The sequence below is a fragment of the Cibotium barometz genome, chromosome 5, assembly GCF_041138505.1.
Source record: "Cibotium barometz isolate CiBa-2024 chromosome 5, ASM4113850v1, whole genome shotgun sequence".
NCBI lineage: Eukaryota > Viridiplantae > Streptophyta > Polypodiopsida > Cyatheales > Cibotiaceae > Cibotium > Cibotium barometz.
The window spans coordinates 18,535,695-18,558,017 of NC_141050.1; the positions used below are offsets into that span (position 1 = coordinate 18,535,695).

At 40.3% G+C, this 22,323-nt stretch overlaps 1 protein-coding gene across 1 annotated transcript; it reads left to right on the plus strand.

The window, feature by feature from the left end:
- The first annotated feature begins 11,603 nt into the window (after positions 1-11,603).
- Positions 11,604-14,412, plus strand: LOC147638158 (putative aldo-keto reductase 5). The gene is made up of 5 exons (XM_086798088.1): positions 11,604-11,960; positions 12,433-12,630; positions 12,842-13,014; positions 13,613-13,715; positions 13,841-14,412. The coding sequence occupies exons 1-5, from the start codon at positions 11,688-11,690 to the stop codon at positions 14,183-14,185; spliced, it is 1,092 nt and encodes a 363-aa protein (XP_086654214.1). The 5' UTR covers positions 11,604-11,687; the 3' UTR covers positions 14,186-14,412.
- Positions 14,413-22,323: the final 7,911 nt, after the last annotated feature.

Here is a 22,323-nt window from a genome sequence, read left to right on the forward strand (position 1 = left end):
GGAAAGTTGAAATGCCACTACACCTTCCATTTCAAAAAGATTTTGCAACTCAGAAGATTAGAAAGTAAAATCAAAGGTTGAAAATTGTTCCATTACTAGCTCCATTTAAAGGGGGGGGGAAAACTAAGTGCAGGCCATAAGTTGTTTTTGATGGGGTTTGGTGAAATATAACAAGTTTTTTTAAATTTTAGCGTAATTTTTTACGGGCATTTTAAAAATTTTGCTTAAAAAATCTCATTGACTCTTCCAAAGTGCACACACGAGGAAGAGTCGTGGGTGAAGTGAAACGGCTCGGGATACATTTCGCTTGTTGTGTAGCGGCCGCACCCAGGTCATTCCCACCCCTATTTCCACGTCGGCATTCCCACCAACTTGTCGTGTAGTGACCGCATCCAGGTCATTCCCACCAACGGTTCCTATTTCCACGTCAGCATTCCCACCAGCTTTTCCACGTCAGCAATTAACGTTAATTACGACTGCAACACTTTGGATTCGTTTCTCGTAATGAGAGGCTGAGAGGAGTCCGTTGGGATAGTTTCCTACGATGTTAAAAAGTTCTCTTCTCTTCTTCTCTTCTCTATTCAACACTGCAGGCGCATGGAGACTACTCGCCTGCCACGCGCCATAGCTATGAGCGGGTGGTCAAAATTAGCGCCGGTCGTGGAGGCTGGATTATAATGCCTAAAGCTTTGTTGCTTATAAGACCACTACATAGGTGATATTGTTGGATAGGACGGGCTGCTGTGGGGTGATTGCTCAGGAACCTGGAGGAAGCGAATTCCTGTTGAAGTGAGAGAGAGAAGGCCAACTGGCTGCTGCTGGGTAAGAGTAATAATGCTATATACACATTGGCTCCCACGTAGATTTCCTTGCATTCAAAATTTATCCCTTTTTTTCTCGATTTTTCCAAGTGCCACATGGTCAAGGCACATGTAATTTCCTTTTCGTGATATGTGGGAACTTCAAACTACTACAGAGCATGGATACACTAAAATTTTTATGGAATGATATGTAACTTTTATGGGCACACTAAAATTGGGTTGATCGACACATTTGTCCATTGAAATCCTTTGTGAAACTTTATAAAAATAATCATGAGGTGTTGTAATGGATTTGTGAGAGTGAGGGTAAGAGTAATAAAGATCCCCAAGCTTCATACACATATTATTATTTTTACTTATATTATATAATCTTGATCTTTTTGTGATTGCTACAGGGTGGTGTAGTACCTTTCCTTGTGTGGGGTGCGGTGAATCCGAACCACCTTACTTGTTGCTATGAGTCTAGTTTCGCTTTTGAAGAGTTAACCTCCGATCTCACGTGCTCACAAGCTCAATGTTGAAACACCTCCAGCTGTTCCGTTTAATGCAACAAATCTTGTATGGGAAACCTCTTTGAATCCTCAATCAAAGTTTGACATCTAACAAATAGCATACATTCCTTGGGATTGCATGGCTGACTTCAAGCACGACGAGTCTATCAGATGATCAGATGCCCCCACGAATTTCCGAATACATTGGAAGAAAAGCAATGAGGCAGGCTCATTAAAATTTCCAACCAAAGATAGTTTCTTGTCATTGATCGGGTAAGTTTCAAATTAATGCATGACTACGTAGTTGTGAGTTTCTTGGTTTTAAAAGTACAAAATCCAACTTTGTTTTTTTATAGCAACTACATCATGTGTGTTTCTATTAGATATTGGTGTTTCTTCGGTCCACCAGTGGATGCTCGTGATGAATGACGAATCGTCCAAGAGCCTAAAAGCGAAGAGTGGAATCACAATCCTATGCAATTGGCTGCCAATGTCATTTTGTTGTTTCACAATTGTACTTATGGCCATGGGTATGTCGCTTGAATTACATACAATACCAACATGTCGATTCAAAGGGTAATGTATGCCATGGCTCGCAATACATGAGACCTGCCTCAACAAGGTTGTGTTTCACTCCATGGCTATCCGCAACAATGTGATCGTGGATTTGTGACATGCTACATAAAGGATTCACCCCCCAACAAGTGTTGCAACATCATATACATTTGGTGCAAAGTAGTGCAAAGGAAGGGAACCTTCAAGCAACTCGGGATACTTTCCTTACACCGTGAGACATCATATACATTTGGTGCAAAGTAGTGCAAAGGAAGGGAACCTTCAAGCAACTCGGGATACTTTCCTTACACCGCGAGACATCATATACATTTGGTGCAAAGTAGTGCAAAGGAAGGGAACCTTCAAGCAACTCGGGATACTTTCCTTACACCGCGAGACATCCTTAATGTTGCAAGCAAGTTGGAATGTATCACACTCCAAATTGATCGAGATGATGCTGGGTATTGTCAAATAAGAGTCAAACTTTTTTCTATCAATTGTTTAATGAATCCAAAGGGACAACCATTTGTTTTGGGAGTCCAAACTAGTTGGCAACTTCACATGATGAACACCCACGGTCATGATGGTTTATTGGCCATGGACGCTACTTTCAAAATTGGGATTCCAATGATGCATTTCATAATACTTCAAATTTTGGTATTACTATTAACAAATTGGTGTTTGTTGTAGTTCCATTTATATACCTTATTGGTATTCGATGCTCATCAAAATGGTGTTTCACTTGCGTGGGCCATCACGTCGTCTTGCTCCATGGTTGATATCAAAATTTGGTTAACTGCTTTGAGAAACTAGACTTTTGATGCCAATAAGTCTTGGCAACCCAAATGCTTTTATGGTGGATGATGCACAAGCGAAAATCCAAGCTATCAAGTTAGTTTGGACATGTGTTTTTCCACTGTTGCAACATGTGTATTTAAAATTTGATTACACACATTTTGAGTAATGCAACTTGCTCTTTGTATGTCATATTTGGTGCAGGGAGGTGTTTAGGACAGAAATTCTATCGAAAGATAAAGAAAGAAGAAAGTTTGTAGTCTTGCAGAATTGAAAGTTTGTAGTCTTGCAGAATTGAAAGTAGGTAGTGGATGATACAAGCATAGAGTGTGATAGGCAAGGTAAGCATTATTACTAAAAAAGTTAATTGTTATTAAATAGAATTTTGAATGAGTAATAGATTAGTAAGATAATGTTTTTTTAGATATTGAGAACACAATTTATTCTTTAGAAACATATTGTCATGAGAATATATTTTAAGTCCTCTAGAAAAATATTATTTATCCCCTCTTGAGTAATTTGGGGACGCCTAAGTTACTCTTGCATCATGCCGGCTAGGTTAATATCGTGGGTGATACCACTATAAATATTAATACGTGCGGTATATGACGTATGTTTGAGACCACCTATGATTATTTCAGTTAGGTTTGTATGGCAGGGGTACTTACGCCTGGTAGTCACATGAGTTGGTGATGATTTGTGCCTGTTTAATATTTGTGGGATTAATTTAATAATTAATTGAGCTTATATTTTCAGGTGATGAAGACTATGGGAATTGAAGAGTTTACTTTGGAAGAAATGTCTTGGTTCATCACATTTCATTTTTGGCAAGCATAGCAGCTTGTAACCTTATCAAATGATTTTTCCATTTTGAACTTTAGGAAAGATACATTTATTTATGTGGAATTTATTAAAGCCTATGGCTTTACCCAGTCCCAATTTGACACTCTATTTTTGTTAAAGAAGTGCCGTGCTCTCTAAAAAGCACATCTTGTATATTTTGGGGACTATGGCCTAATTTTGGTGAAAAAAAAAGCTAATAAAGAAATACTCTTGTGTGGGGAGAGGCCACGCACAAGAGGGGGGAAGATTGCACCCAATATGGTCTTTTTGAGCTAAGTATTTTTGTTTAAGTGTTTAATTTTTCAATTGATTTTGATTTAGTTGAAGCTTACAAGCAATGGTTTCTATGGTTGAATTAATTCTCTACTCTTCCACAATCAATTCCTAGAATAAGATTCTGGTTGCAGTGGTATCAGAGCTTGGGCTAGGAGATTTGTGGAGAAGGTAGGAAAGGGCTTCAACTTCTCAAAAATCAAGAAAGTGCAGGAAATTATCTAGTGGACAGAAGGGTGTTTTGTAGATCTTTATCCAAAGGTCAAAGATTCAAAACTAGATCTACTCTCAAACCCACTCACCACGCTGCAAAACCATCCCTCTCTATCAAAAGGTGGTTTTTCCAAATACTCAGTGAAATCAAAATCTGACCGTATGGATGAAATCCTCATAGCCAAAAACCTCACGGGTATCTCTCAGAAATCAGAAAGCTTTAAGCATGAGCAAATCTATAATGGATGGAGGAGGTAAATCTCTGTAAAAGCCATCAAAAATCACCAAGGAAATTCGTGGAGAAGGAGGCGCACAGCGGCAGCCTGCCGACGCAAAACGGCGATTGGAGAAGAAAAAAAAATTCCAAGCTTAATCCCATAAGCTTTAATCTTCATAAGCTTAATCTTGGTTAATCAAGCTTACTTTTCCCAATCCCCATACAAGGCACATCACTCCTTTTTGAACCTTTACTTCTCCTATTTTCAAATTTGAAGAGAAATTCAAAGGTTTTCAATTTTGAAAATTTTTGGGTGCAGAAAAGTGATTTACAGGTTTTAAAAAGCTTGGAAATTGCCTAGAAAAGGCTAGAAAATTTCGAAATCGCTTCTGAAAAATTCTGAAAAAATTTTAAAAAATATTACAGAGATTGGGCAAGGTTTACAAGACTGTTTCAGCAAGTTTCAAAGTGCAGAAAAATTATTTCATCAACAATTCGACTAGCCCAAGACTCTTGAATCACGCGAAATCGTTCGGGATTTGTTTGAGACGACGAGAATTCAATTCAGCCATTGAACAACGTCTTTGTTCAGCTTCAACCAAGATCAAATTACGAGAGAAAGACAAGATAAGTACTTATTTTTGCTTTATTTATTTACATCAAATAAAGTAAAATTTTATTTATCTACATCATTTGCACAAACACTATGGCAGATTTGCCTATCTCGCCATCAATTCAAGAGCAACTCCTTTTTTTACAACATCAAATTGTAGAAGAAAGAGAGAAGCGTATTGAATTGGAAAGACAGCTCACGAGTCGTAGACGCAAGCGTGACTCTTCGCTATCTTTTGATGACGAAGATGACACTATTCAAAGGGCTGTAAATGCTAAACACAAAGGTCACAAAAAGAATCCAAGATTAGTCGGAAAGCTTTCACATTTCAAAATTATGATGGAAAGAAGAATGCTAGGGTCATTTTAGCTTGGCTTAGTCAACTAGATGACTATTTTTCTGGAGAAAAGTTTTCAGAGAGTGATTTGGTAGACAATGCAGCTTTATGGTGGAGTGTAGTAAAGCAAGGTCGTGACAAGCCAGATTCTTGGAAAAGATTTCAACGGTTGGTTAAAAAGCACTTTTTACCCTCACAATTCAAGTCCAAAGTTAGGCACCAATGGGACACTTTGCATCAATTGGAAAAGGAAACTATGTCACAGTATGTAGAAAAGTTATGGAATACTTTATTACAGGTGCAGGTTGTGGATAGAGTCAACGAGAAGGACCAAAAAAGGAAGTTCATATCGGGCCTTAGATCTACCATTAGGGTCGATGTGAATATGTTTTGACCTCATTTACTATCTTCTGCAATATCTTTGGCAACTAATTCAGAACGTAAAAATGGTTTTCCTAAAGAGATTAAAGCACATGAGGGTACTTCTTCTAAACCATTTACTTAATCTTTTTATGCTTCAAAGAAGATGTATAAACCAGGTTATGACAAAGGCAAGGACGAGGCTAAAGGCAACATGAGTACCAATAAGAAAGTCAATGGTGGCAAACCAAAGACATCTCCTATCAAATGTTTCAAGTACCACAAAGAAAGTCACATAGCACCGAATTGTCCGGAGCGTACCAAGAATTCAACACCAGCAGCAGCAGCTCGAGTCAACATGATTGAAGAAGACAACAATGAAGAAGAATCATTCGAGCAAGAGGGTAATTCCGATCCAGATTACTCAGAACAAGAAGGTAAACCTCATATTCATTCTTTGCTTAAAATAAAAGGAACGATAAATGGACATGAAGTTCTTATTTTGCATGATGATGGTAGTACACATGATTTCATTTCAAAAAAGGTACTTAAAGCATTAAATCTTCATTCTTTACCTACGCACTATAAAGTCAAAGCAGCATTTACTGGAACAAAGTATAATTGCATGCAAGAGGTGAAAGATTTGGATTTATGCATCAAACCTTTAACAGAAAAGAGGTGAAAGATTTGGATTTATGCATCAAACCTTTAACAGAAAAGAGGTGAAAGATTTGGATTTATGCATCAAACCTTTAACAGAAAAGAGGGATTTCTTAGTTGCACCTTTACAAGGGGTAGATATAATTTTGGGTATGCCTTGGAGACACAAATACAATCCTATTATAGACTATGACACTCATAGCATTTCTCTAAGGAAAGACAATGAAAATATTATCCTCCACAGTGTCAAGTCAAAGGAGAAATGAGTCCTTTGTTGAGTCACACTCAAGCAAAGAGAGCTCTAAGAAAAAGAGATAAGACTTATATGGTATGGGTTAACCAGCTTGATGCTGAGTCTGACACATCCAAAAGTCCAAAGTTTGATCTTTTTATCTCCAAATTTAGTGACTGTTTCATGGAAGATCTGCCTCCAGGATTACCTAAGTCTAGGCTTGAGGATCATAGTATTGACTTATTGCCTGGAAATTCTCCGCCTTGTAAAGCTCCCTATAGAGTCAACAATTTAGAGCAAAAAGAAATCCAAAGCCAAATAGAAGACTTGCTAGAGAGAGGCCTTATTCGACCTAGTAGTTCACCTTTTGGAGCTCCAGTACTTCTTGTTAAGAAGAAGAACGGAACTTACCGAATGTGTGTAGACTATCGTGCATTGAATAAGATTACTGTCAAGAACAGATATCCTATTCCTAGGGTAGATGATCTTCTTGATAAGCTTAGAGGATCAAAGGTCTTTAGCAAGATTGACCTAAAGTCTGGGTACCATCAAGTTCGTATGACTCAATCTGACATTTTCAAGACAGCTTTTAGAACCCAAACTGGTCATTATGAGTTTTTGGTTATGCCATTTGGTTTGACCAATGCTCCAGCTACTTTCAGCCGTATGATGAATCGCATATTCCTTAAGTTTTAAAGTTTTGTTATAGTGTTCTTTGATGACATTCTTGTTTTCAGCAAGGATCGACAAGAGCATGAACAACACTTGGAACAAGTGTTCAATCTTTTGAGAGAAAATGAATTGTATGTCAATCCTGAAAAGAGTTCTTTCTTTCAAGAAGAGATTGAATACTTAGGTCATACAGTGTCGGCTGAAGGGATTCGTGTAGATCCTAAGAAAATTGAGTGTATTGCTTCTTGGCCTACGCCTAGAAACATACATGATCTTAGATCTTTTCTTGGCCTATGTAGTTATTATAGGAAGTTCGTCAAGAATTTTGCTTGTATTGCTCATCCTTTGACTGAACTCCTTAAGAAAGCTACAAATTTCAATTGGACTGAAAAGCAGGATAAATCTTTTGCAACACTCAAGAATGCTTTAACACAAGCACCAGTTCTAACAGTGGCAAAGGATTTGGAGCTGTTCTTATGCAAGACAACCATCCTATTTCTTATCAAAGTAGAAAGCTTAAGCCTGCAGAGCAAAATTATAGCACATATGACAAGGAATTAGCAGCAGTAGTGCATGCTTTGAAAATCTGGAAGCATTACCTAATGGGCTCTAAATTTCTTATCAAGACAAATCAACAAAGCATTAGGCATTTGTTTACGCAACCTCTTATTTCAGATAGGCATATCAAACATTCAAAGTTTCCAACCTATGATTCAATATCAACCTGGAAAAGAAAATGTTGTTACCGATGCTTTGAGTCGAAGACCAAATATCAACAACATTTCCATTATTGAAAGTGAACCATTTGTACTTATGAAAGAAACTTACGAAGTTGATCCAGATTTTTCTCAAATATGGATCAAATTGCGTGAAAACAATTGGACACCTCAAGGAAGTTATTTTCATAATGATGGCTATCTTTTCTTTGAGAAGAGATTGTGTGTTACTCAACCTTATAGATAACTTGTCTTGGAAGAGATGCACCAACCACCATTTGTGGGACATAGAGGAGTTTCCGCAACACTTCAAGTAGTTTCTCGAGAATTCTACTGGCCTCATTTGAAGAATGATGTAGCTAAATTTGTAGCTGAATGTAACATTTGTCAAACAATTAAAAGCTATAAAGGCAAAGCTTTAGGATTGCTTATGCCTCTACCTATTCCTGATAGACCATGGGAACAAGTGCCTATGGACTTCATTACTAGCTTTCCTACTACTTCCAGTCACACCATGACATGATTTGGACAATAGTGGACAGATTTAGTAAGCAAGCCTATTTCATTCCATGTAAAAAGACACTAACTTCTCAGCAAGCCGCGAACATATTTGTTAAGCAATTCTCAAACTTAGGCACTAAGTTAGATTTTTCCACGGCTTTCCATCCGGAATCGAATGGACAAACCGAAGTTACAAATAGCACTATCTTAGATATGCTTAGAGCCTATGTTTCCCAGCAACCTAGTGCATGGGATAAGTACATACACCTACTCCAATTTGCTTATAATAATACTCCTCATACTGCTACTGGTCGATTTGAGATTATCTATGGAAGAGCATTGCCTATTCTGGCTACTAGACTCTCTCATAAGATTGAAGCTGCCGACCAATATGTTAGAGACTTTGATTGCATTTTATCTGAAGTGCGTGATTGTATTGCAAGAGCTCAAGAGAAGTATGTACATCTCAAGCAAATAGGAAGCGTAAAGATTTTTCATTTCAAGAAGGTGATTATGTACTTTTGAGAATTGAAAAACGTCGATTAAAGAGTGTGGAAAAATTCCCTGCAGTGAAGCTAGCGCCTAGATATTATGGGCCATTTAAAATCCTTCAAAAGATTAATGATGGGGCCTATAGACTAGAGCTTCCATCTAATTGGAATATCCACAATTCTTTTCATATCCATCTCTTGAAACCTTTTCGAGGAACACTTCCTACTCACCCAACATATGAGGAACCACCTCTTATTGAAGGAGAGGAAGAAGTACTAGTTCCTGATGCTATCATTGACCAAGAGATAACAACAACAAGAACAGGTAATCAATACTTCAAGTATCTTTTGACTTTCAAGAATCATCCTCAAGAAGATACTAAATGGATGCCTGAGAAATTTTTCCGAGTTTACCCTGAAATTCTTCATTCTTTTCAAACCCAGCAAATCCGCAATTGAGGACAATTGCAAACTCAAGCAAAAGGGATGTCATGAGAATATATTTTAAGTCCTCTAGAAAAATATTGTTTATCCCCTCTTGAGTAATTTGGGGACGCCTAAGTTACTCTTACGTCATGCCGGCTAGGTTAATATCGTGGGTGATACCACTATAAATATTAATACGTGCGGTATATGACGTATGTTTGAGACCACCTATGATTATTTCAGTTAGGTTTGTATGACAGGGTGATTCCTGGGGTACTTACGCCTGGTAGTCACATGAGTTGGTGATGATTTATGCCTGTTTAATATTTGTGGGATTAATTTGTGTCTGTTTAATATTTGTGCCTGTTTAATATTTGTGGGATTAATTTAATAATTAATTGAGCTTATATTTTCAGGTGATGAAGACTATGGGAATTGAAGAGTTTACTTTGGAAGAAATGTCTTGGTTCATCACATTTCATTTTTGGCAAGCATAGTAGCTTGTAACCTTATCAAATGATTTTTCCATTTTGAACTTTAGGAAGGATACATTTATTTATGTGGAATTTATTAAAGCCTATGGCTTTACCCAGTCCCAATTTGACACTCTATTTTTGTTAAAGAAGAGTGCCATGCTCTCTAAAAAGCACATCTTGTATATTTTGGGAGCTATGGCCTAATTTTGGTGAAAAAGAAAGCTAATAAAGAAATACTCTTGTGTGGGGAGAGGCCACGCACAAGAGGGGGGAAGATTGCACCCAATATGGTCTTTTTGAGCTAAGTATTTTTGTTTAAGTGTTTAATTTTTTAATTGATTTTGATTTAGTTGAAGCTTACAAGCAATGGTTTCTATGGTTGAATTAATTCTCTACTCTTCGACAATCAATTCCTAGAATAAGATTCCGGTTGCACATATTAGAACCAAACAAAGAAAACGTGAGTCCTAATAACCTTCCAATCAAATAGATGAAAGGATTTATACCTTCTAGTATTGCAAAGGACATGATTGAAGAGAAAAAGTATAAAAAAGTGAAAAGGAATATTGTGCAGTAATTTGTTGATAGAAACAAAGTTGATGTTTGCAATTAAGCTAAAATTTCATTATGCATACATAGCATAATTATAAGCATAATTATGATTAATCCTCTTGATTTAAAACACATCATTTCTACATGAGAATTCTTATAAAATGTTAGCATAACACTCTTTCAACTTTAAAATGGGTTTATAGGATTTTTCTCAATCATAAACAAGCTTAAAGAATTTGACCATCATTTTTAACTAGATTAAAATCATAAAAATACCTAATCTTTTTCTCTAGCTTGTCAAGCCTAGACTTTTGTTTAAGATAATGAGATTATCATTAAGAACCATCCTTCTAACAAGGATTTGACCATAAAGATGATTAATCTTTCCAAAAAGAGAGATTTACTTAATAAAAATACTTTAATTAAGCATAAAGATTAGTATTAATCTAATTAACCATTATGAATCTTTAGAAAGCTTGATTTCAAAAAAAAAACCATTCAATTGAAAGCTTCTCAAGCATTAGAGGGGTTGAGAAGAAGAAAGTCATGGAGAAGAATAGAAAAAACCATTAAATTAAAGCTTACCTTTGATTTCCGAAATGAGGCTTATAGTAGGATATTAGGGTTTCAAGAAGAAACTGGTGAAAGGAGTATAAGATTTCAGAGCTCAAGAGATTAGGGTCAAACAAAGCTGGTTTGAGGATATTAGGGTTTAGGAAGCTACGGTTTACAAAACGCTGTTTCAAGTCCACTTTGCAGGTGATCATTGCTGCCCCCCCCACCCCCCTTTTTTTTTTCCTAATGAGGTCTTATTCCATTCCTAGTCGAACATGGGAATTTCACCCGGCTACTCACACACTATACCACTTACCACACACATCCCAATACCACCTTTGGCCACTTTGTAGGTAGCGGACAAGAAGCCACGGACAAACCCCACAAGTTAGCGCTCGACCGACACCCTGCACAGCTTTGATAGAATTGGGTGTCGTAAGTTGTCCCAATCTTTCATGTCCATGGCAACCATTGTCCTTGATTGAGAGCATGAGTTTGAAAGGCCCCCAGATCATCGAAGTGGAGGATGGAAGCAAGTGCCGAGATGATCGAATGACGACAGCCTAAAGTGGACCGTGGGTAGATGGCAGCCTTGGTGCCCACTTCCATTTCAAAAAGATTTTGCAAATGAGAAGATTAGAAAGTAAAATCAAAGGTTGAAAATTGTTCCTTTACTAGCTCCATTTAAAGGGGAAAAAAACTAAGTGCAAGTCATAAGTTGTTTTTGAAATATAACAAGTTTTTTTTTAATTTTAGTGTAAATTTTTACGGGCATTTTAAAAATTTTGCTCAAAAAATGTCATTGACTCCTCCAAAGTGCAGACGAGGAGGAGTCGTGGCGAAGTGAAACACCCATACTGCGTGTCTATATATATAGATGCAGCATGTATGTTATGTTACATAACTTCATCGCCTCTCTCTCATCTCAGCTTGCAAGGTCTGGCTATGGCGTGCAATGTACCCTTAACAAAGCTGGGTTCTCAGGGCTTCGAAGTGTCTGTGCAAGGGCTGGGATGCATGGGCATGTCGGCAATCTACGGCCCTCCGAAGCCCGAGCAGGACATGATTGCCCTTATCCACCACGCTGTCGACTCCGGCATCACCTTCCTCGACACCTCTGATATCTATGGCCCCTTCCTTAATGAGATCCTGCTCGGCAAGGTTAGCTTTTTTCTCAGCTTTCTCTTACACCAGCTGTATTAGGGTTTCTAACTCATTTAGGGTTGATATTCGGCAATGAAGTTGATTGAAGGATGTTAGAGTTTCAAAGTGAAGCAGAGTGGAAATGAAGCTGATTAAAGGATGTTAGGGTTCCTAAATGAAGCTAATAGTAGGATATTAGGGTGTCAAGAAGAAACTGGTGAAAGGAATATAAGATTTCAGAGCTCAGGAGGTTAGGGTTTAGGTTTGGAACGCAGGAGGGTAGGGTTTTAATGGTTGCACAGGGATATGGGTTCGGATGCAAAGGAAACGAGGGTTTCAAACAAAGCTGGTTTGAGGATATTAGGGTTTAGGAAGCTAGGGTTTACAAAACGCTGTTTCAAGTCATGGTATTTTACTTGTCTAGTCATTATATTTTTATGTGTAGTATTGAGCTTCATAATCCCTATGTTAATGTGCTGCATCTATTCAGGCCTTAAAAGGAATACGTCATAAGGTCCAGCTTGCAACAAAGTTTGGGATCCACTATGAAAATGGGCAGCGCTCATTTCGCGGAGACTCTGCCTATGTGCGGGCTGCCTGTGAAGCAAGCTTGAGAAGGCTTGATGTGGATTGCATTGATCTTTATTATCAGCATCGTGTGGATACCAGAGTTCCTATTGAAGTCACTGTAAGCACTCATTCTAAAGATAAAAATGTTTTTTGCATGTGTGTGTGTGTGTCTCGCTGATGGCATCCGACATGTATGTACGTATATGTAGATATAATGGCAATCTTTAAATTCTTTCTAGGGAGCAGGGTAGCTGACTGTTGATTGCTCTTGCAAATAGCCGTAGGAGGTTTTTCTACTATTTCATTCTCATAGACTGCCATTGAATCAGGTTGGAGAAATGAAAAAGTTAGTAGAGGAAGGGAAGGTGAAGTATCTTGGTCTCTCTGAGGCTTCTGCATCCACCATAAGACGAGCTCATGCTGTTCACCCTATCACAGCTGTCCAAATCGAATGGTCATTATGGTCTCGAGATGTAGAAAAAGACATTGTACCCACTTGCAGGTGATCATTTGCTGCCCCCCCCCTCCCTTTTTTTTCCCCCCTAATGAGGTCTTATCCCATTCCTAGTCGAACATGGGAATTTCACCCAGCTATCCACACACTATACTACTCACCACACACACACTAATACCACCCTTTGGCCACTTTGTAGGCAGTGGACAAGCCACAGGACAAACCCCACAAGCTAGCCGCTCGGCCGACACCCTGCTTAGCTTTGATAGAATTGGGTGTCGTAAGTTGTCCCAATCTTTCATGTCCATGGCAACCATTGTCCTTGATTGAGAGCATGAGCTTGAAAGGCCGCTGGATCATCGAAGTGGAGGATGGAAGCAAGTGCCGAGATGATCGAATGACGACAGCCTAAAGTGGACCGTGGGTAGATGGCAGCCTTTGTGCCCACTTACACGTGAACACACCCTTAGTATGAGATGTCCCCAAGAGGATTTGAACCTAGGACCTTCCTTAGAAAGTCCAAAGCCTTATCCTCTAGGCTACCGCCTTGGGGACATTTGCTGCCTTTCTCACTTGTATGGTGCCAATTGACATCTCCTAATTTAAATTGCCAATGCCTGTAAGAGCTTCTCTTGTTGTATTGTAGGGAGTTGGGGATCGGTATTGTTGTTTACAGCCCACTGGGCCGTGGCTTCTTCTCTGCCGGAGCAAAAATTTTAGAAGGTCTTGCAGACACGGATTTCCGAAAGGTATCATCGTCTTAACAACTCAGCTCGGTCTTGCACGAACTTAGCTGGATAAAGTCTTTTGGTGCTTAGTGATCCTTTTTGCCTGTATTTTACAAGGTTGCTGTTTTTCTGCTTTTTGTCCGCAGACTGCCCAACCCAGATTCAAGGGGGATAATTTGGAGAAGAACCAAAAGCTATTCAATGGATTGCATGGACTTGCCTCAAAAAAAGGGTGCACCCCAGGTCAGCTCGCCCTTGCTTGGGTGCATCATCAAGGGAATGATGTTGTAGCTATTCCCGGCACTACCAAGGTGAAAAACTTTGAGGAGAATGTGGGTGCACTTCAAGTTAAGCTCAGCAAACAGGAGATTGAAGAGATCGAGGCTCTCTTTCATGGTGATGTAGTTGCTGGAGAGCGATACCTAGATATGAATGCATGGACCTTCTTCAATTCTGAGACGCCTCCCCTTTCTTCTTGGCAACCTTCTTAAAAGTAAAGTCGTATTGGGTATGCCGATGTTTTTGATGAGTTCCCTAATCGCAATCTCTTTGAGTAATAACCTCTAGTTATCTCAATGCCAAGTTTGAGCTGTTGACTAAAATGTTGAGATGATTTTGATGAGATATTATAATGATTTCAATCATATCCCGATGTATATCACACAGGTGTGTGCACTTCTAAAGTTAAGTAATATGGCTTTCTAATGTCTTTGATCAAGTGCCTTGATGTTGCCCCCATCGTTACTAGCACAACTTTTGGTTTGCCCTAGACTCTTGTATTGGCAGGACGATGTACAAAACACTTCAACACCTTTGTTCTGTGTGCACTTCTAAAGTTAAGTAAAACGGCTTTTGTAAACTGGCTTCGGGCCTTCAGACGAAACCAAAGGGCGGTGCAAAAACAAACTTGCACACAAAACACTTCAACACTTCAACACCTTTGAGGACCAAGAAAAGGAAAACAAACAGGGGGAGCTAGAGTGCTCCTGCAAACAGTGCACGGACACCGATTGGCCCCAAAACGCAATGGTGTCCCTTGCGGTATTTCATTAATTGATTATAAGAGAGCTTTGATTACAATAAGGCTGGAAACTCAGCCGTTCAAAGTAGAACTCCTGAAGCTTGCAAAGACCCTGCATCATGGCTTCTTGTCCACTCGGCATCCACAAACAAATCCAACCATTGTTCACATCAAAAGACTCTTTCACATGAGTCCTACATACAGAAGCTTTCTCCCATGTTCAGGGCTGCCACAACCATCCATAGCCTCTCACCATATGAACAGCATCACACCCTGACACATCCAATGCTTTTGCATCATAACATAGACTCTCAAACTGTCTCCCAAAAGAGAGCTCACATCACATCACAGCATGCCATACAATAGACACACTTGTACCAACCCTTTCCACCTTCCAAGGGTACTATCCATCTCTGTCATGGATTCCTTGTTCCCTATCCAATCAGTAGGAGCAAGGTTGTACCAAACATGTGTCCATTCTTGTACCTTTTGCCTGCATGTGACCTATCTCCTGGAGAACCATAAACATGTTTCCTCGAGAAACCTACGATCTGTTTTCACGTAAAATCCTAAGGTATGTTTCCCTTTGAAACCTTTGTCCTGTTTCCATACAGAACGATTCACAGCACCATTCAACAACAGTGTCAACAATGGTATACATCTAGTTACTTGTTCCCTCATGAAACATTTGGAAACATAGAGATGTCCATAATTGTACGTCCCTCTGTTCCGTTCTAGTAGGAAGAAACAATTTGCTCCATGAGCATGCAACCATGAGAGCTTGCATCACTCCCATGCCAAGAAACATAGATGTCCAGCTCTACACTCCCTCTTTCAGTCCACGCTTCTATGTCCAGCACTGTATGTATAAACAACAGTTCAGCCCGACAGACCTCCTCTTGTCAAAAGCCAAGGAGAGAAATTCCGTAGGTGCCTATATACATTGCAGCACAGCAACCAGCCAGCCCTCCAAAAGCCAAAGGGAGAGTGAAGGGTTTAGTGCCTGTGTCTCAGTTCTGTAGTACGGCAATCAACTGACCTTTTTTTTCCAAAAAGCAAGCATAAGAAGATATTCAGCTGTGCTTGTATTCTCTGAAGCGCAGCCTGCCAGTAGTACCTTCCAAAAAGCATGAGAGAGAGAGAGAGAGAGAGCGAGCGAGCCAAGGTGCATGTGCAGTCCCACTGTTTTTCCACCAGTAAGAGGCGCACCCAGCCATCTTCTTTTTGCTGTTCAGCCCCTATGCGCCCCTACAAAATTGTCCCTAGTCTTCCAAAAACTTGTATCAGCCCTCAGCATGCAGCCGACAGTGGAGAGAGAGAGAGAGAGAGAGAGAGAGAGAGCATGCGCCGCAGCTCCAGCCCACCGCCTCTTGCTCTTCAACCCTCCCCTTTTTCACCAATAGAGAGGTGCCTGGAAGCAGCCTGCCAATCTCCTTGTTTTCTTCCAAAAAGCAAGAGAGAGAGAGAGAGGTGTCTCCCAAAATTGGAGTAGCCTCCCAAATTAGCTTTTGGGCCACCAAAAGTTATATAACCTTTTAAATTAAAATCTCTTTGTCCCCTTCACATTTGGGGTTGTCCACACATGGGTTTCCTTTTTTAACTCCAAACTGATGCCATTCACACTGTCCACCATGTCCTCGTGCACACCTGCATACTATCCAGAGAAAAACACAAGGGCGTGACATCCCCCCTCCCTTGAAAAAAAGCAAGCGTCCTGATTGCACTCAATGGCACAGTAAGGCATCTTATGAGTAAAGACTCCCTATATGACAAAAGCAATTGCCCTCCACCAATGCATCTGGGTGATGAAACAATCATCCTGCACAATATGGCCACACCGTCACGTGAAAGTGACAAACAACTCTTGCTTATTCATTCAGAACTTGCAACAAAAGTCTAAAACCAAATGGAAACACGTAACATGTGTTAGCCAAAAACAAAACCATGCATCATTCTATATATGACACACATGCATGACACATGTATGCATTGGCAAACAATATGCTCCTCAAGATGCTCTACCTACTCTAAAGTAACAGTCTAAGGGCTGCTCGCAAGCCTTACGTCCGTGGGCATCCCGCAGGACCCACGATTGATGGTACAACATGAGCATATGAAAGCACTCAATGCATCTAAACAATACATCCACTAAGTACTTTCCACATGTCTCATGGATATCTCGCAGGAGTCACACCCAGTGGTGCATCCATGAACATAATAAAGTACTTGATGTATCATACCAACATACATGCATCACACCACACAATCCAGAGTATTACCCAATGTATTCTCAATGGTACCAGGATCCAATGGCACCAGAATACAATAATATCTAAAAAAGTGTATGCATACATGCACAAATAGAGTTCGATCCGTATATCTATGAACCAAACCAACTCTAGGATTGCTCGCAAGACTTACGCCCTCCATAGAGTCGAAGTGTTAGCTCAGGTTGCTATAGACTTTGAGCTCAACCAAACCATGCCATTCCTCGGCTGACTATGAACCATACCCAACTTTACCATCTCATGTGACTAGTACACAATATCATAGAAGTCCCATAAGCAGATGTATTGTCAGCCTCCAGCACCTTCGGGTGAATACAAAGATGTCACCAAGCAACTCCTAGATGACAACTGAGCCTGTCTGTAACAAGGGAGTGGAGGTGCTACTCCCCTCTTGAGCATCAGGCAATGCTCCAGACCCATGCTCTGTTAAACTTGAATGACACAAGAGTCAGCTCCAAGTCAAAGGCATCAAGATAAAGTTGCAATACCTGAGGTGAATCTGCTAAGTCACCCTCCTCCATCCACTTCGCATCCATCAGTGAAAAGTTCTTGAACTTCACAAGATAGCGACGGGAAACTTTACCTTGTATCTTTCTTTCCTTGTGTGCCAGTATCTACTCGGGAATAAGAACCTCATCAAGTTCCTCCGATTCTGATTTAGCCTCATCTGATACATCTTCAGGCACCCAAAACCTGCTTGCACTCCACCCAAGTGGTAAGCACAAGTCCCCAATGAAGCATAGTAGATCACCACTGCTAAACATAGAAAGAATCTGCCTTCCAAACCCATGAAGCCTTCGTAAAGATACCACCGGTGACAAACTGTCGAAAGCCATAGCCTTCAACCCATGTTTTGCACCGTAACACTTCAACTCCTTGTTCCTGGCCGACTACTTCTTGTCCTTGGTGTCTTTTCGCTTGATCTTCATCTTTAGCTTTTCGTCTTTACCTCACATAGGCAAAGACACACAATCTTGCACTGCCTCCTGCACTTCCTTTTCACTTTCTACATGTTGAAGCTTTTGATGTGACTCTCATGAGATAACCATGAGCCCGCCTTGTCCCCTTAGGAAAGTTGGCGATTGTCTCAACCAGAGCAACCACGGACTCTCCTACTTGAAAAAGTCGACGATGTCCTGGCAACGGAACCTTGTAAACCAGCCTCAAGCCTTGAGACAAAGCCAATTCAGACAAAACCAAAGGGCAGTGCAAAAACAAACTTGCACACAAAACACTTCAACACCTTTGAGGACCAAGAAAAGGAAAACAAACAAGGGGAGCTAGAGTGCTCCTGCAAACAGTACATGAACACCAAGGCTGGAAACTCAGCCATCACAGTAGAACTCCTGAAGCCTGCAAAAGACCTTGCATCATGGCTTCTTGTCCCCTCGGAACCCACAAACAAATCCAGCCATTGTTCACATCAAAAGACTCTTTCACATGAGTCGTGCATACTGAAGCTTTCTCCCATGTTCAGGGCTGCCCCACAGCCATCCATAGCCTCTCACCCTATGAACAGCATCACACCCTGACACATCCAATGCTTATGCATCACAACAGAGGCTCCCAAACTGTCTCCCAAAAGAGAACTCGCATCACAGCACAACATACCATACAGTCGACACACCTGTACCAACCCTGTCTACCTTCCAAGGGTACTATCCATCTCTACCATGGATTCCATGTCTCCTGTCGAATCAGTAGCAAACATGTGTCCATTCCTGTACCTTTTGCCTGCATGTGACCTATCTCCTGGAGAACCATACATGTTTCCTCGAGAAACCTACAACCTGTTTCCACATGAAACCCTTCGGCTTGTTTCCCTTTGAAACCTTTTTCCTGTTTCCATACAGAACCATTCACAGCACAATTCAACAACAGTGCCAACAACGGCATACATCCAGTTACCTGTTCCCTCATGAAACATCTGGAAACATAGAGATGCCCAATAACTGTAGGTCCCTCTCTTTCTTTCCAGCAGGAAGAAAACAATCTGCTCCATGAGCATGCAGCCATGCGAGCTTGCATCACTCCCATGCCAAGAAACACAGATGTGAGTATTCCATCTTTTCCCAATTTATACAATCGTCCAGAAAGAAGCTTATAAGGAGCACAATGCTCTAAGGTCATTATCTTTTCATTGGTGGGACTAATGGAGTTAACAAATCCTGTCGTTAAAACTTGAATGATGGGTTCTGCCCATCTTGGTGCTATCTCAACCAAGAATAGAGTAGCGTCAGGAATATCATCATCTACACCAATGGGTGCTTCTCTTGAAGTTATCCTGAAAAGATGATTAGCCCGCTGATGCATTTTTCCCTTCTTTACCGCTACTTCAAATTCAAATTCAAGTAGAATAACAAACCAGCATACAATCCTTTCGGTTGCACACATGGCTTGTTCACAAGGTAAAGCAAAGCTTGATGATCTACGAAGAATGTAAATTTGTTGGCCAAAAGGTAATGCCGAAACTTCTTCACAGCTCGCCTGGTTGAGCTAAAATACAGCCAATTGCAAAAGCCGAAGCATCTATATGTATGTGGAATAAATTATCCCAATCCGATGACCTGAGAATAGGTGCCGTCACTAATGCTTTCTTTAGCTTTTCAAAGGCTTCTTCACAATCCTTTGTCCATTCAAATACAACAAGGAGTGTGTACAATGGCCGTGCTATTTCAGCGTACATGTAGATAAATCTACGATAGTCACGCCGCAATGACCCATGAAAACTTGTGTCCCTTTTGCATTGTAAGGTCTAGGTAGCTCAACAATAACAGCTATCTTCTCCGCATCCGCCGTGGATATACCATTCCTAAACACAATGTGGCCTGACTCTTTGTTAGGACATTTGGGTGGAAGTGATATGTCCCGTTTGTTTACACTTGTTACATTTCATTTTGTTGGGATATTTAATCCAACAATTATTTGCCAAATGACCCACCTTTTTGCAATGGACACACCTTACTTTGATCACTTGATGTGACAAAGCTTGTTTGATTCGATGAAGTTGTTGCATTTGAAGATTCAGATTTCTTCATCAAGACAAGATTGAATGACTCCTTCAAGGGTGGGATTAGGTATGTTCTTCAGGGTGGTGACTAAGGTGGGGCACACCTTCTTGACTACTTTTAGCAAAGTAGCCTGCATCATCATCATCCATTCTCACATTCACTGATGCAAGTTGAGCCATAAGGCCCTTCAAGTGAGAGATAAAAGCTCCAATGCCATCTCCCTCTTTGAGTTCCAAGCTGAAAAATTCAATTTAAAGTGAGATCTTGGAATTCTTACCCACGAGCTCCATAAAGCTTGTCAAGCTCATCCCATTTCTCCTTTGCAGTCGGAAACTAGTCCACATGGTGAATGAGAGCCTCATCAAGATGGAGCATGATAATGGCTTGTGCCCTCTCATCATCTTCAATATCTTCAGCCTTAGTTTGATCAATAACCTTAGTGCCAGAGATGAATGGCCAAAAAACTTTGGACATCATCTTGTACTTGACAAGAACTTGCCAAGTGTGGAAGCCCTCTCCTGAGAACTTCTTAATTTGGGTATTTTCCTTTGACATTGTGTATTGAAGGAGATTACAAGAGAGTAATGGTCTGATTTATGAAGAAGAAAAACCAAAAAATTTGTGATGTTTTGGCTTAAGTAGAAAGAGAAAGGCTAATGAGAGTGCAACAACCCTTAATCAAGCCAAGGATGTTACATAAAAAAGGAGATTAAGATGGTGAAGCTTATGGTTTAGCACTTAGGGTTTGTGGTGGAGATTAGCTTCATTAGTGTCAAAGAACACTTTGTTTGGTGACTAAGATCACCATTAGTGTTTAGCAACACTATTAGTGCTTAAGAGCACATTTCTAGCGTCTAATGACACTTGCATTGGTGGTGATTAGATTCACTATTAGTGTTTAAGAATACTTAGTGTTTAGAAAAACTTTGTAATGTCGAGAGGCTCCCCTTTGCTGATGGCTACACCCACTAATGGTGTTTATTAGCAACACCTTTAGTGCTTATAAGCACACTATGGAACATTGTACACTTGATAAAGCTTGATGATAATGAGGCTTATGAACCCTCATGGTGTATGCCCACAACATCAGAGAATCTGGAGCAGAGAATCTGGAGCAAAACACTTTCAAGAAGCACTTAAGGGATTTTGAGCTAAGAAGAGAGGATTAGTGCAAAAAAACCTTTAATTTTGAAGCTTTAATGGAAGCTTCAATGGCTACCACAATGGGCAGGCCTGGTCTTTCCTTTATTGCGTGCACATCAGGCCGCCATTAGAGCTGAGACTTTGGTAGTACAGGTCCTTTAGGTGGGCTTCAATTGCCCTTTGATTTTGTAGCTTGATCTTGCATGCAGCAGCAGGAGGCGAATTAGACGTACGACCATGCCAATAGAAAACCTGCGCCGGCCTGCTCATCAAAGCTCAGTGCCGCGGCCTCAGTACCCACACATCAGCCCATTAGTCGTACGAACTGCAGTGCCTACACCTCCTCTACACTTTCCCAATTGGAATCACGCCGAGTTCTTACCTCCACAAGGTGCTAGAGCTCCTCCACTGGCAGAAGGTTCAGCTCCACGAAAAAGGAAGATAAGATTGACCTATTCTACACCACAAAAAATGACCTAATCTTGCCAAGCTCTAGATACCATGAAGAAATTTGTGGTGCTAATGCTAGATCAAAGATGTGGAGGAGAGAGACCCAAAATACAAGAAAAGATCTTGCTTATTAAGTTGCTCAAAGTACAACTAAGCTTCATGCTTCATAAAATGCCTTCTAGCTCCACCTTTAAATAGGTGAGCTAGTGGACCATAAGTCCATTCACACACACACACCCTTCTCCTCCCCTTTTACATAAGCTTAGTCTTTTAATACCTTATACAGTAGGGCTTATGCATAGCCTTATGCATAGGCTATGCATAGGACTGTGCATAGCTATTGCATTAAGGCTATGCATAGGCTATTGCAATAGCTCTTATGCATAGGACTTATGCATAGACATTGAATAGGACTTATGAATAGGGCTTATGCATAGGCTATGCATAGGCTGTATGCATATAAGCCTTATGCATAGGAATTGCATAGGCCTTATGCACAGGGATTATGAACTAATGAACTAATGTTTTGATTTATTATGATAATTTTTTGTAGGTTAATTCAAGCGAAGGGTTCTGGCCACGCAACGGTTCATATAGATTTGGCTAGTAGAGATAAGCCCTCTTTGTTTATGCTTCTTCTCTTTGTGTTTTTGCACCCTTGGGTGCCGGGGATTAGGTTTAGGTCAAGAGATTATAGGCTTTATGCATACCCTATG